The following is a 16,945-nucleotide window of genomic DNA, read 5'->3' as shown; positions in this document are numbered from 1 at the left end:
TACTTCACGTTTGCCGAACAGTATCAACTCCAGCATTACAGACTCTTGCAGGCACCATACCACTTGCCTTGCATGTTGTGTTTAGAGGGCTTTGCTTTCACATCCGCAAAGGCATTTCTACAGAATTTCAGGGAATCATTGTTCCTCAGGCTAATCCCAAAACTGAGCGAACCAGATGCTGGAATTTGTTAGTGAACACCTGGCAGAATAGATGGAATTCTACCGAAAAAGGAGCTATCATCAAAAATTTCGTTCCCGACGTAACTGCACTACTCTCATCATCCACCAGAAAACTGTTTTCACCCTCACTGTTTACCTCCTACATACTAACTGGTCATGGTTCGCTTAAAGCAAAACTCTACCAATTCAGACTTTCCAGTACAGTCTCCTGTCGATGTGGGCTAGCGGAAGACTCTCCTCACGTACTTTTTGAATGCTCCATTTACGACGATCTAAGATTGGCTCTTAAGGCAACAGTACCAAACTTGTGTCCCGGAGGTGAGAAGATACTCATTTCTGTCAACAATTTCCAGGCCCTTCAAACCTTCTGCAATGCTGCTTTTAATCGCAGAAAGTCTCTCAACCTCAATGTTAACTCAAGAAATGAAACTGAAAACACATCATAAATCAGAATACAACTGTGCGCTGCCTCGTCGTCCTGATGATGTCATATACAAAATTGCTGTGGCTTTCAAGAACACGCAAAGATTTTAACAGATGCTGCACTTCTCTGACTCATCCTTTATCAAAACTCTATTCAACTAAACCTCTGCTCAGTGATACCGTCATCGACCAAAGACTTCTGACACCACTCCAGTTTAATAAAATTCAGAATTATATCAGAACTTGTTCCTGCCGATCATGATTGAATGACAATACTACTTCTGTTTGACAATACACCCTTTCTCTTTGTGGACCACTTTGGGCAGCACTACACAAAGATGTGGGCAAGAAATGGATAAAGATTTTATTTTACTTTTTTTTTATATATACATATCTTTTTTATTATTATTTTTTATTATTATTATTATTTTTTTTTACTTTATGCTATTCTCATCCTTATTTCTTCGTCTTCTGCTGTCCTGTCTCCTAGGAATGAGAGAGTGTGTGTATGTGTGTGTGTGTGTGCGCGCGCGCGCTCGGTTGCCGGCTTGCTGGCACGGGGTTCTTTTTTTTTTTTTTTGAATGGCTCCAAACCCTCTTTGGACATTTAGTACGTGACTGTTGAGGTTGGCCATGGTTCCTGCGCAGTTGTGGCCTACCTCCCCGTAGTGTAGACGGACACTGGGCAGGCTTTCCAGGTGATCGCCTGCCTGGTAACAAAACGGCCAGAAACAACTAAACAACACACACACTGCACGAACATAACGTTACACACATTTCTGGCCTGTTACAGTGCTTTGTAACCATCACAGTGTACAAAGACGGAGTTGAACTTTCGTTCAGGTGCCGTCCTACATAAGATACTATACATGTCTACACATACTTTCAACCTATTAAAACATAAATATGCATCACTAAGTTCAAATATATATATAGACAGTACAAAACCAACTACTATAACTTACCTAAATAAAAACTACTAGATATACACAAAGACTTCATCATTATACATGTGGATAAAGCATCAAACAATTATGCCTGTATTTGCAAAACTTTTTATGCACACACCTTGAGAACTGAACTGAACTGAACTCCAGCAACACATACAAACCAATATCCAGTGCCTGCAATATTATTACAAAGAAACTCATAACTTTCAACAAAAAATTAAAACTGAACATTAACAATTATAACTTACCATATATATATTTCATTCCAAAATTCCACAAAAAAACCCATAGGATTCAGATTTATAACGTCCTGCAAGAATAGTTATGTACACAAACCGGGCAAAACACTTGAACAGCTACAGCAACCGCTGTTAAACATCATACATAATAGCAGAATCATAGGCAACAACCTACCAGTATTAAATTTCTTACAGAATAATAATGTTACCAATATACAAACCTTTGACTTCCACAGCTTATTTACAAGCATTAACCAAACCAAACTAAAAACAGTACTCAAAGATATTTATGTTAAATACAGAGAGAATATAACCTGCAATACCAATTTCTGGAACAACCTACTGAACCTGTGTATATCCAATAACTTTGTATACGACGGCAAAACAGGATATCAACAAACTAACGGAACACCCATGGGAAGTTCTGCTTCATGCATTATAGCTAACCTATTTCTATATTGGTCTGAAAACTCATTTCCACAGAACCTTAACTTCTACAGATATATAGATGACCTCATAGTTATTAACTGCCCTAATTTCATTATAGATTATGGACACTTATACCCCAATGAACTCATACTAGAAAAAACAAACAACGATGCTACTGCCCATTTCCTAGATCTAGAAATTACATTAATAAACAACAAACGTGACGCATTCAACTTTAATATAGTCAACCTCACACAGTGGAACTCCAATATTTCTAGACGAGTACACATGCCAACGTTATACTAGCGCAAAGCATCAGAATAGCCACCATTTGCAGCAATACAACTATCGATAACATCAAGATACTATACAAAAAACTAATTAACAACCATTTTCCTAAAGCATATCTTCGCTACCATCTCTGTAAAGCCCTTAACATCTTAAAGCATAAAAAACTATGGGACATTAAAATAAACAGCATAATCTTTAATTAATAACTAAACCCATACACACCAAGTAACTTATTTCATATCATTTCTATTTATACAGACACCATAACATAATTTTTTCCACACCTAACGCTAGGAGTCGCTAGCATTCCCCACATAAATATACCGGCACCCCGCCATCTTGTTCTTTTGGTCAGTTTTACAAAGTAACGGTAAGTCCCTCTCTTCCGGCCAATACTGATATTCCTTACTATAGTTTATCCAGTTTTTTCAATTCTTTTCACTTGCTTCGGTAAGGTCATCTATGATCTGTATGCACTACGTATTATAACCACTTTTATTGTCAGATCCCCTACAAACTTAATAATGCAAAATTCATATCAAAATTTGCCTTCGCAGCACGTGGCAACTACACACGTGCACCATAGCATTCAGATCATGTCGGAAACAGAAGCAAGAACATTGCTGTCTTTTTCATAATTTTGGTGGATGACCTCTGATGATGACACTGAAGTTGTGAAGGACACCGCAATGTTATTTCATTTTGGTCGCTTTTTCACTTCTTATCTATATTTTAATTTCCAGTCCATTTCTTCCTCTTTTTCATTCCATATATCGCTCCCAGTGTATACCATATTTTCATTAGACTTAAACCAATAAAATCTCATCCACGCGTTCTACTTATAATATTATATATATATACACAAATTGTGGCTGCAGGGTACGTTTTGCTAATGCAGTGTCCCTGATCCGCAAGCTATATTACTATTATATTTTTCATACAGGCACTTCCCCCCCATATTAATTAGCTTGTTAATACCATTATTCATTACTATATATATAGGGTTGTTAAAATTAAAGTATCCCTATGTAGAGGGCTCTGGAACGAGTTCTAAAAAATTGAAGAGAAATTTGGACAACAGGTACAATAAAGAATGCGCTCGCCATTTATTGGGAAAAAAAATTAGTTACAAAATTTGTCACTGTATGGCAAGTAACTATCATAATTACGATTATGCAAATAACGTACGTTATTTGCATAATCGTAAGTTATTGCCACAGCGCCACTACTCAGCTCTACTGTACTGTATAAAAGCAAAGCAGTCTCTTTAATATCATACACTAGATGTTTGCCTGCTGTAGAGCAGGCAAACATCTATTGTATGATTACAGTCTACTATTGCTGCTGTAGTGCAGGCAATCATACATGTTTGCCTGCACTACAGCAGCAAGGCCAACAACGTTGCAGTAAAAGGAGCTATTAGTGAAGCTGTACTATCAGAACAGCAATAATGCAGCTGTGGCTATCAAATAATTCGGCATCAGAAGCGCAGAAGGCGTGGACCTATGACTGTTTGTACTGTCCGCAAAACGATTGCGAAATTTGAAGCAACAGAGCATCTTGGTGTTCAACCAGGTAGAGGTCGAAAACGAGTGGACTCCTCTCGTGTTGAAGATGTGGCTATCGTGGATTTATCAAGTCAATCTCCATGTGGCAGCGCAAGTGTGTCTGCCAGCTGTTTCTCGTGAAGTGGACATGCCGTATTCCACTGTAAGGCTAGTAATGCGTCAGGTGTTGCGGTACTATCCTTACAAAATGCGCATACTACAGCAGTTAAATAAAGCATAGTGATGCAGATATTCGTTTCACATACGCACTTCAGTTTCTGGTGAAAATGACAGTGGATATCACTTGGCCATGGCACCCTTTGGAGTGATGAAGCCCACTTCTGCTTAAATGGACAAGTGAATAAGCACAACTGTCAAATTTGGACAACAGAAAACATTTGAGTAATCCAAGAGGTCCCTTTGCATTCTCCAAAAGTGACAGTGTGGTGTGGATTTACGGCCACATTCATGATTGGGCCATATTTTTTTGAATAGGTAACACTGACTGGACCCTGCACCTGTTCCGTCACTGAACAGCGATATTAGGTATGTTCGGGGTCTGACGGCACCTGGGATTTCTCCCATCTCCGCGTATGTTCTCTGTATCGGACAAGCCAGAGATTTAAAAGTGTGTGGGATATGTACTATATAGTTTGTTGTGCCCATTGTTCGTCCAGCCTGTTAGCCGCCGGGCCCCTAGTGAGACCCGACGTTACCAATACCTGCCACGGGGAGGCCGGCCGGGTGTTACCAATATTTGTACTCTGGCGGGTCTTGCCACTTACTTTCCTGGGATTTCAGTGGCTAGGACCAAAAAAAAAAAAAAAAAAATCGAAGTCGAAATTAATACTAACTTAACAAGTTAGTATTAATAGTATGTGACGTGGGGCTGTGCGGTGAAAGTGAATTTTAAAAACCAAATAGGTTTGGGCAAGAATTTTGATATGTAGGGCTAAACGCTGTGCAAGACAAAAGTTTGGGGGGAGGATGAAGACTGGGGGGAATAAATTGGAAATAAAGGGCCGACAGAGTAGATGGCCCCTGCAGGTAGTGAGGCATGCCCGTGCCCCACCAGAGTGAGAAAATTGGGAAGGCAAACCTCTCCCCCCCCCTTCTCAGAAGTTTGTAAAGAAAGATCTGCTCAAGAGAGTGCGGATTTGGGTCACCAATAGGCTGTCCCGGCGGGAGAGTGCCACCGTATGTCGTCTTCATCAGTTTGCAGGCCCTAAAAAGCTGGCCATTGAGTCTCATCTAGGTGGGAAACTAATAGGGGGTTAAATCTGGGATGTCATCCTTCCAGACTGCATGTGGTCTGGGTCCTATTTTCTGGTCATTATCTTGGGGTCATAATCAAGTCTACTGGCTGTCATTATGGGGTTTCATCCCTTCCGTGATGTTTGCTGGTCCTTACACTACCTTTTGTCATTATGTAGTGGGTCTATGCTGCAAGGTCTTGGGGCAGTGTCCCTTTGTTCTGATGTCACGACTATTTAAAGGTGTTTTTCGCTTCCATTGGCGGTAATCATGACTCTTGTGGTTAGACAATATATATTTTCACTTGTCATTTTCCAGTGCATTTTGTGGTCAGTCCAAGGTCTGTATAGTCGGCTCCTCTGTGTCATCTCGTTGCTATTTGTAGGTTTATTTTGTTTCATTCCGTTAAGGAATTCTATATATGGCGGTTAGTGTTTGGCGCCTGGTAAATAATCCTTGGGCAAAATCACTTAAGGCTAAATATTCCTCTTGCGTATCTAAATGTGACTCAAGATCCCTGAGTAGATAGTGAACTCTAGTTATTAGTCTGCATCTAAGGTCTTCGTATTGGGTACACTCAAATATAATATGCACCCAGCTTTCTTGTTCCCTGCAAGTACAACGCAGGTCCTCCACTATTCCCAATGCTGTAAGCTTTGCATTGAAAGCCCCATGACCCGTAAGGAGGTAGGTCATGTAAAGTCCAGGTTGGAAGAATGGGGTATACTCTGTCTACGTCCGATATGAACTTTTTGGTGATATTCCCTTTTGTTGTGTTTGTTCAGCGGTATTGCCAGGTTTGTTTTAGGTATTTCTGCAGCCTGTTCTTTTCAGCCTTGTGGGTTGCACTGTTATTCATTGTGCAGTCTAGGTGGGTGCAAGGCATTCCTTTGGTTATGTAATAGGCTATTCCAATGCGTATGATGTCCAGGTCAAGGGGAAGGTCTCCGGCCAAGACCTGTAGGGCAACAGTGCTAGTGGTGCTGCAGGCTCTAGTAATGGTTAACAGGATAGTTCTATGGATTGAGTCGATTATGCGTCTATTTACGGCGGTTGATGCTTTGTGATACCAAACCACCAAGGCGTATGTTATAGCTGGTAGGAATGTTGTTTTATAATATAAGGAGAGTATGCGACGTTTAAGTCCCCAGTCACGACGGACCACACGGGCTAACAGTGCAGAGTACTTCCCTATCTTTGTTCTTAGATGTGTGAGATGCTGCTTGAAGGAAAGATTACAATCTAATATCACCCCCAGGTACTTAAGCTGGCTTTGGAGTTTAATTGTGCTGTTGTTCACCTTTATTTGAGGCGGCCTGCGCAGGTCAATGGAGCTTTTTAGTAAGATTGAGGATGTCTTAGTTGGTGAGATTTTTAGGCAGTGTAAGATGGTCCAGTCCTGTAGTATCTTGAGGGCATGGTTTGCTTTTACCTCCAACTGTGCAGCAATTTTCATGATCAAGTCATCGGCAAAAGCTTGGGTTTGGACGTCACCAAGGTCCATGGCCAGGAACTCATCCAAGACATTGTTCCACAGGAGCGGCCCCAGGACGGAACCCTGGGGAAAACCCCTGCAGACACGGCGGTTTACCCTACCATAGGGTGCTACGACACTAATACTCCTGTCGGTAAGGTAAGACTTGATAGTGAGATACAAGTTGCAGGGAAGGTTGGCCCACCTTAGTCTTGCCAGGACACTCGGCCACCAAATGGTGTCGAAAGCCTCGGCAAAATCTATGGAGATGATTAGGTAGTATTTACTGTTGGAACTGGCCACACCATGCAGCAGATGTCTAAGTGCCTCTACTGTCAAAGACTCGGGCTTAAAGCCGAACTGGGTAGACATATGCAGTTCAGCACTCTTGTAATGTGTGTCAATTCGGGCATATAGCATTCTCTCAAATAGTTTGCTGATCACTGGTAGCAAAGCTATTGGTCTGTAGGTGGTTGGCTGTTGTGGAGGCTTCGTGGGTGTTTTTGGGATCAGCTTCAGTCCCGCAGTCTTCCAGTTTCTTGGGAAGATGCCTTGATCCAAACAGTTATTGAATAGATTTAGGAGGAGTTCAGGGGTCAGGTCCGTTACTTTTCTGATAATTTCCGGCTCGAAATAATCGAGGCCAGGGCACTTATTATTTCTTACGTGATTTGCCGCGGATTTGATGTCATCTAGCGTGAACCTGGTTCACAGGAGTCAGTGGTGTACATGTCATTTTCTTGGCATATTTTATGCTGTTCAGGTGAAGTAGGCATGGCAGTCTCTGGGAAAATAGTGCCCAGAATATTTGTGATTGACTGTTGCCATGTGGTGGTTTGGCTCCCCTGTGGTGTCAGTGTGGTAGAAATAACTTCCCTTCCCCTGGGGAGTTTCTTTGTGATTATCCTATAGACTACCCCCCACGGCTCATTATTTCCTGTTATGCCTGCCAAGTTTTCCCAGGCTCTTTGTTTGCTGTTGTTTATCGCATCCGTATATCTGTTTCTTGCTTCTCTATAGCGCTCCTTCAGTATCTGGACCTAAGCAGCAGGCCATGTGCGTCTTGCCCGTTGAAAGAGTTTTGTTCTTCTCATGGTCTCCCTTCTGAGTTGCTGGATCTCGTGAGTCCACCACGGGACTGCTCCCGGTTTGGGATTTCTCCTCTTCATTGATGCTTCACTCGCCGCAAGTATTATTTCCGTTACCCTCTTTTAATTCTAATCTGGGTCCCCATTCTGGTTTGTTGTTTCCAGGGCCACAGTGGGCATTAAGACCTCTCTGAACCTTTCCCAGTTCGCCGGGCGGATGGAGAAGCGATTTAGTGTTTGTTTAGGTATCAGTAGCCTGTTTAATGATCTTCTGATTTGGCGGGTAATCACCCTGTGGTCGGAAGTCGTCCACAAGTTTCTGACGATCCAATCCTCAACGTACCCTGCAAGGTTTCCCGTGGACAATGTGACGTCAATAGTCGCCTCCCAGAGGGTATTACAAAATGTAGGCATCTGGTGTGGTCTGTTCAGGACAGTGAACCGGGAGTTCGAGAGAAAGTCCTCTAAAATCTGTCCATTTCTGGTACCTCTGTCATTTCTGTCTGGGGTCAGACTGTGCCAGGCTGGGGAGCGGCAGTTTACATCTACCCCAATTATGATACTTTGATCAGGGAGCATGTCGGTCAAGGCCTGGAAGTACCTGGTGATGGGTGCGATGTCCTCGCCCAGCCTGCTGTAAAGGGCCACAGCATAGATTTGGCCTAATGGCATTAAGATGTGGGCACACGCCGCCCAGGGTGCACAAAGCTGTGTTACTTTAGTCACAGTATAATTGGGAATGAGCACCACAACCGCAGCCCAAGGGGTGTCACTCTCGTCATGGACTATTTTGTATGCTGCCAGATATCCGCACCTCGTTTTGAGTGTGGTATATGGTTCCTGTAGTAGTAGGACGTCAGCTGCTTCCTCGTCCGCTATGACCCTAAGTTGCTGGGCCACTGCTCTAGCTCTCTGCGCGTTATGCTGTATTATTGCAATTTTGGATCTGTTGTACTCTTTAGTGAGTCTCTCCATAGTCGGTTCGTGACTGATATAACCCTTTTACTTTTAGATAAACTGGACAGTTTGGGGTATATGGTATATCTGATAGAATGCGAATAGTCCATTTTTCCCTGCCTTACAGTTTGTACAGATTGGATCTTGCTCAGACATGTTTTATATTCATGTCCCCTGCCAGAGCAGTGACCGCAGGTTGATTCTGTTTGTATACACGTATGAGTTGTGTGGCCGTATTTACAACACCGGAAGCATTTCGGGATTGCCACATGCTCCCGGAATCGGTGGGATCCCCATTCAACGTAGATTCTCTCTTGATTCTTTAGTTGCTGCCAGACAGTCGGGGCCAGCTCTAGAACCCAGATTCTGTTTGGTCCTGCCCTAGATCTGATGGAGCACCTGGGCTGCACCAGGGTTTGCTGTTCCTGTAGTTGCTGGCAGGTCGGTCTCAGATTTCTGTTTATGATCGCTGTGGCTAACTGTTCCGGGGTTAGGTCCTTGTCTATGTCAAAGACAATGATAGCAGGTCCTCTCTTTTTTGGCAATTCTGCAGTCAAACCCAAGGTGGCAATTTTTGGGTTATCCATTATCGTCTGTATGTCTTCGTTTCCCTCCGTTTCAACAACGTGTCCTACATTCCCCGTTTTCCGGATGGACTTTATCTTAGTAGCTTTGAGGTCATCTTTTAGTTCCTTCATCGCAGTTGTCTTTATTTCTTCACTAGTTCTCTTTTCCTGGAGGCCATCTGTAGCCACAGGTCTAAGCATAACCAAGTTGGGTGTCTTCGAGAGAGGTTGCTTATTTTTTTGGGGTCCGCTGTGAGTTTGTTTTCCCTGATTTTGGTTACTCCTCAGCGTTTCAGCATATGTAGGAGCACGCTGTTGCATTTTATTTGCCCCACAGTCTTTATAGGCCTGCAGCCTTGCGGTGATCTTTTCATTCTCAACATAAGTCTTGAAAAGGATAGTCTCCATCTTGTTAAAGATTGTGACGATTTGCTACCTCACAAAGGTGGTTATCCTGTTATTCGGTTCTTTAAATATTAATTCCAGTGGTGTCTTGCGTGCCAGTGACGTTTCATAGACAGTGCCCACCGGTAGGGAGGGATCCATGGGGGGAGTTTCCTGCTGCTTTTCGTTGTTTGTTTCTTTCTTCGCATTGCCACTTTCCTGAGTGTCCTTATTCTCAGTTTGGGAGCGTGTTCCGTGCTCTATTTTTGCTGTTAACAGCTTTTTGTTTTTATGCTTGCTTTGCGTTTGGGGGTACCTGGACAGGCATCTTCTAAGTCCTCCTGTTGTTCTAGGGGGGGGGGGGGGTATCTCGTCGTCCTGCCCTTTTGGCTGAGTTTCTTTCAGTTTGTGATTTCTGCTATCCATATCAGCAAAGGTTCCGGATAATCGAATGTGCGGATAATCGGGGTTGTCAATCCTTTTATCAGTTTGTGGCTGTAATACGCTAGTGAACAATACCTGCTACACGTACTGGTGTTTAATGTTCAAATTTAGAGTTTAAGGGTTGGAGAGGCTTTAAATTGTGGCGCATGTTTAGACACTGATAAAACCTCCAGTATTTGTCTTAAAGTTTTCTGAGTGGTTCCTTTAATAGAGGAAGCCATCCTTTCTTTTAATGATATTTGTTGAATCAAGATCCGATGACGTTTACACCTTAAAAAGTTTGCCGAAAATCTCTCGTTTTTGTAGTTTGGACAGTACTAGACGTCAGTTACGACCACGTACCCCCAGGGCTTTTCCAATTTCTGTAAATATTTCATATTATACTGAACAAGCGGTTTATGCAAGTATTCCTGCGTCTTTATACATTCAGTCTTAGTTGGCAATTATTTTCACCTAGCATGCGATATTAAACAGCTTTGAAGCAATTCACTCGTTACCGATCCAAGATGGCGTCGCTATTGTTACGATAATAAGGGATCGGGAACGCGAGAAACGAACATATAAAATATCTCTAGACTCTGTAAAAATATCATTTTTTTTTTTTACTGATAATAACTAAAGAATCTTATGAGGGCAATAAAAAGAGAGATTATTTTGTAGGTTTGTAGGGCTTCCCAAAGTTTGGTCCGCTTTAATCAAAACGATTATTCTAAACATATGCTGCCAGCATATTGCTGTACTGGTTTACATAGGAAAATTTCTTAAAAACGTTCATATCTCTAAAAATAGTTGACGAAAAGTCGCAAAAGATCACCTGTACATCCAGTCCAATTTCCTCTTTCTTCCAACACCATCTGCGATCAGAAATTCGATGTTTTTCACAAGAAAAATAACTTTTTTTTCCCCCACGGAGCTCACTATTCGCGTGACTACACTGGTCAGGGTATTGTTGGCAAATTTCGCAATACCAAATCTGCAGCAACGTGAATGCCTTCAGGATACCATATTCATGCAAGATGGTGCGCCACCCCATATTCACCGTTGTGTCCAAAGATTGCTAAGGCAACACTTTACAGACGAACGGGTCATCAGCCGTTGTTTCCAGACATTTTGGCCACCCCGATCACCGGACCTCAACCCCATGCGACTTCTGGTTGTGGGTTTTTTAAAGAACCAGGTGTATCGGGAAGGATGTTAAACTCTGGTAGATCGGAAGGACAGCATTAGACGTCATGTGCTGGCTATTCCAGTTGACATGTTACGTTCTGGTGTTCTTCGAATGGAAACTGTTTTTGACCAAAATGGAGGATACATTGAACAATTGCATCGCTGCTCAAGTGATTTGTATTGCCACAGCGCCATATAGTAACAAATTTTGTAACTATTTTTTTTTTTTCAATGGCGAGCATATTCTTTATTACATGTTGTCCAAATTTTTCTTCAGTATGAGCCTTAAAACTCGCTCCAGAGCCCTCTACATAGGGATACTTTGATTTTAACCACCTTGTATATATATATATATACACACACATATATACAATTTAATTGATGGAGAGGGTTACATTTCAGGTGCGTCAGCAAATAGTAATAACTGCTGATTTATAAAAAAACAGAGAGAGAGAGCGAGTAAACGACATGCGCGAACCACGAAAATTTCATTTCTGTGCATCCGCCACATTAAACATTCATTCATCCAACCAGCCAATGTCGACAAACATACATGTCCTGTGCTTCAGCTGTAATATACGGTATATAGATAGCATATGTGATATTTGTTTTTTTTTTTTTTTTTTTTTTTTTAGGGGCATTAGCAACTAAGGCCATATTGCTCCGGGGATATGTAGTGGTCATTCCCTGACCTTTGCGCATCCTCCGTATTTGGTGGTCACGGGCTCGAACCCCAGTCTAATCAAGAAGCGTGTGCTACGCACTGCTGCTCTTGTCCACCTGGCTACGGAGGCGTCCGTATGTGATATGTATCAAAAAATAATAATAATTGCCGCATTTCTATTGGTCCGACTTGGAAATTTGGAATGGACTGACAAATATTTTTAAAGGGCTCCAATATAAAATTTCATGAAAATCTGTCCACTGGGAGTCGAGCTGTACAGGAGGATGGAAATACGACATGGTGAAGGTAATAGGGGCATATATGCACATATGCTAAAAACAAAGTTAGTGGTTAAAATAAGTTTTTATTTAGCTATTAGTGGGCTATCGGACATGCAAATTTTTTTTCCTTCTTAACTTTGTGTTACATTTTAATTTAAGTCAAAGTGTGGGGATTTAAGAAGTATCTTTACATTAGTTTTCTCACGAAAGAAAAGTAAGTGACGTGACAATGAAGAGAAATACGAGTATAATAAGTTTGTTTTTCATCAGTTTGCAGCTGTGTCCTTGTCGTAGTTTTGGGCTATTTCCTTTGAATGACACGTTTAGGGAATGTTGTTTATTTACAAACTATCAATTTAGCACTACGGTTCAGCGCTATTATTAAAACATTTGTTAAGAATAATATATAAATGTAAATTAATGAGGACAAACCTAATTTAATAGGTCCATCCTCATATTCTCGCCCTACATTATATGATCGCACTAAATTTCATGGCAATCTTCTCACTCTATAGTATAGTTTTATAAATATGAGTAGAGTATGTATGTAAATAAACTTCCTTTTTATCATACGTATTTTATTAGTTTTTCTTTCATTTTGCGGAATTCCTGGATAGATTTCCCAATAACTTCGGACAACCGGGAGTCTAATACAATAAGAACATTTCTACTTTCGACTGGGATCTGTTTTTCCATTCCCTCTCCATAGACGGTAATTTAATTCCTTTGCTATGATAAAAGTCAATCTGAAGAAAACTAACAGTTCATTTCATGTTACAGGTCTATCCTTCCATATAGTTGGAGAAGGCGTAGTTCGTTTATCCGATAAACATGGTACAGGCCACAACGACAAAGAGAACTATATTGACTTCAAGCTGGTTATGTTGGGTAAAGCAAACGAAGCGGGAGGTAAGTAGTGATCAGACGTATATACCGAATGCAGTTTTTTTAAATCATTATCCGGTGAAAAGTAACTATAATAGATGAATATTATAGTTTCGTTTTTATTTCTGCTTGCACTTTTCTCCATATATTTTTCTTTGCTCTTTTTTCTTTCTGTTCGTTCGTTACTTACATATATTTCCTATATTCATTATGATCGTTGGGTTCTTTCTCTCTATCATTGCCTCTAGTTCAAAAACAACTCTCATCTTTACATCTTTCTTCCTTTTATATACTATACTATATATATATATATATATATATATATTACAGCAGTATGAAAATAATCATATAAAACTTAATGCAACAGTATATTTAAGAAGTTAGTTAGTTAACGTACGCAGTACACATTTCAGGCGCGTTCGCAAATAATAATATTAATTCATGATTTATAAAAGAAGTCAACTCATCGACATGAAAATTTGTTACAAATATTTCAACAAATATTTGTTACAAATATTTTATGCTAAGTAAGCACTAAATTTTGAAATGGATCAGAGCTCCTGTTAAATTATTAAATTTATAGTAATAAGGAAAACTGGGAAAGGAATGATATGAAATTGGAATTTAACTTAGAATATATGTTGAAAATTTGGTAGCAAATAGCATTTTTCTTGTCTATTAATGAAAAAAACACTTTATGCACCACTACCCTATTCGGCTCTTTTTAAGTTAATATGGTCGAACCCACAAACAACCTTTTCAGCTCGAGTTAATTACTCAACCATGACCAGGGTTTCGAAACTGACTGGAGTCTCGTCAGTGGGCAGGTAGTTATTGTGAAGACCCGTGCAACGCATATGATGGATATATATTGTATATGACAGTATATATCCATCATATGCGAGATTCAAGCTGGTGCAATAAATAAAATAAGACAGTAAGTCTAGGGCAAAAGCCTCAAGATATTGAAATTATATAAAGCTATGCTGGGCATAGTCTCTCTCTGAAAGTAACTATGAGCAAACTGGGTTTCCTGCTTAGTGCATCGACCTTATATTGTGGAGGCACTTCTCCAAGAGTGACCTTAGTACTGCGTTGTTTGGTTTTTTGGAGCATTAGCAACTAAGGCCATATTGCTCCGGGATATGCGGTGGTCATTCCCTGACCTTTCCGCATCATCCATATTTGGTGGTGACGGGCTTGAACCCCGGTCTAATCAAGAAGCGTGTGCTATGCACTGCTGCTCCTTCCCACCTGGCTACGGAGTCGCACCTTAGTACTGCACTACTCTAAATAAAAAGCAATACTCCAATAGAGAAGTATATTGCTGTTTATTTAAAAAGTGTATGCAACTACCCAGACCCCAACTTAAGATTGATTTACTGACTAGCAAACCCAGTTTGCTAACAGAGGCTATATGCCCGGCATGTACAATGAATTTTTATAGCTTTCATAGTGAGGCTTTTATGCTAAACTAAATTATGTCTACTTTATTTACTTCACCATCTTGCATCCCACATATTGTGGCAATCTCTCGTCACCGGGTTTTTCACGTCTTCATAATGCCTGCCTACCGATGAGACTCCAATTAGAGTCGAATCACGGGTCTGCGTAGTGGCATATACTTAAATAAAAAGAGATGCACTTTTCTATTGGAGAAGTGCCTTTTCTTTAGCGTAGTACAATAACAAGCAAACTCGTGGCGAAGTGCCTCCACAATATGATATCGATTAACTAGGTAGCAAACCCAGTTTGCTGCTAGTTACGTACAGAAAGAAGCTGTGAGCGACATTGTGCAATTCTTCTGTTTTATTACCGTTGAAAATAACAGATCTAAAGATTTTTTGTTCGATATAAGAAACACTAGCGTAATGATGTTTAATGCTCATTAACGTTTTGGAGAAGTTTAGTATTAGTTTTGTTTGATTTACTTAATTAAAATGTGCAATTAGTGATTTAGTTTCTTTTAATTTTAAGAATTCTCCCCTCCCACGAGGGAGCCACGCTCCACAGTTAGCAAACAGCCAACATAATACGTTACTAACATAATCGTCGAAGAAGGAGGAAATATTCATATACTGCTAAAGAAAACATACCCTCTGATCATAAGCATTAGTTGCGGCAAATGATGCAAGCAAGTAAGCTTATACAGCGTCAGACAAAAAAAAACCTTAAAAAACGACGCCCCCCCAGTAGCGGATTAAGATCGGTTGAGGCCCCGGGCGCAGAAGAAAATATTGGGCCCCTTAAAAAAAAGAGAGACAGGGAAAATAAAAATACATGTTAACCATTTTTTTAAATAAATAAAAAATATTATGTACTATTGTTTTATTTCCAATAAAATTTGAATATAATATATGTATAATATAATTAATAATAGAATAATAATAATAATAATCACAAAGTTTTGAACTAATAGTTGAACATATTAGTTCAACTAATTTGTTGGGGTTTTGTGTGGGCCCTTCTGAAGTCGGGGCCCAGGGCGCGCGCCCGGTGCGCCCGCCGTTAAATCCGCCTCTGAACCCCCTCCCCCATTTCACCTATTCATTCCATCTAATAGTTTGTCTAGTTCCTCCTTGAATTTATTTAATAATCGACTTACACGACACATGGAAGTTTGTTCCAGCAATCAGCGACCCGCTGGCTAAAGACAAACTTCCTCATGTGTGTGAGATTGAACATGAGGAAGAATCCCATCAGCACTGAGCTAGCTCAATCCACAAAAAGCCTTAAACACCACAATCATATCACGTCGTAGAGTTCTTATTGGTAATAGCACCCCTTTGTTCTCTTCTCCAATCTTGTTGTCCTTCTCTGTACTCGTTCCAGCAGCTCTACATCCTTCCTAAAATGAGGCCTCCAGAACTGAATGCAGTAGTCTCAGGCCACATGCCTGACTACTGCCTTATACAATGGGATAATCACCTTATCCCTGCTAGCAAAATTCCTGTATATCATTGACAACCCCCCCCCCCCATGAGCTGTCCTAGCAGCCTGTCTGCATTTCTCAGAGAACTTCATATCCGACTGCACGTTACCCCCAGGTCTTTTTCATTGATTAGACCGGGGTTCGAGCTCGTGACCACCAAATATGGAGGATGCGGAAAGGTCAGGGAATGACCACCGCATATCCTCGGAGCAATATGGCCTTAGTTGCTAATGCTCCTAAAAAAAAACCACCTTTTTCATTCTCCACTACCCTCAGTGTAATACAGCAAAGTTGGTATGTTACTCTGAGGTTACTGCTACCTATATGTAATTGTTTGTTTGTTATTTGGTTTATAGGAGCATTATCCGTATTTGGTGGTCACGGGCTCGAACCCCGGTCTAATCAAGAAGCGTGTGCTACACGCTGCTGCTCCTGCCCACCTGACTACGGAGGCGCCTCCATATGTAGTGCTTTGCATTTTTCAATGTTAAACTTCAATTTCTTGCTCAGCCCATCTGCCTAACTTATCTAAATCCCGTTGCAGTAGCATACTGTCATTTCTGTCATTAACCACCCTGCGAACATTTACAAACTTGAACATTAAGCCTGATATGCCTTCAATATCATTAATAAATATAGAAGAAAACAATGGGCCCAACACGGAATCCTGGAGAACTCCTCTAATAACATTAGCCCACAACATGTCCATTGATTATCACTTTCTTGTCATATCCCACTCAACCATCCCTTTATCCATATCAGAAACTTGCCCTTAATGCCACACTGTTCC

The 16,945-nt window shown here is 40.9% G+C and overlaps 1 protein-coding gene across 1 annotated transcript in view; it reads left to right on the top strand.

Moving 5' to 3' along the window:
• LOC150083384 (arrestin domain-containing protein 3-like) overlaps positions 1–16,945 on the top strand; it is a 91,702-nt gene that overhangs the window by 23,988 nt on the left and 50,769 nt on the right. Inside the window, exon 2 of the mRNA XM_090377234.1 lies at positions 13,119–13,247. Coding sequence (XP_090233360.1) covers positions 13,119–13,247 — 129 coding nt within the window. The remainder of the gene's footprint in view (positions 1–13,118; positions 13,248–16,945) is intronic.

This window comes from Mastigoproctus giganteus, chromosome 7 (genome assembly GCF_048544385.1).
Source record: "Mastigoproctus giganteus isolate SK-2022 chromosome 7, ASM4854438v1, whole genome shotgun sequence".
NCBI classification, from domain to species: Eukaryota; Metazoa; Arthropoda; class Arachnida; order Uropygi; family Thelyphonidae; genus Mastigoproctus; species Mastigoproctus giganteus.
The sequence above is the reverse complement of the archived record's forward strand: the minus strand, read 5'-3'. Positions and strand labels throughout refer to the sequence as shown.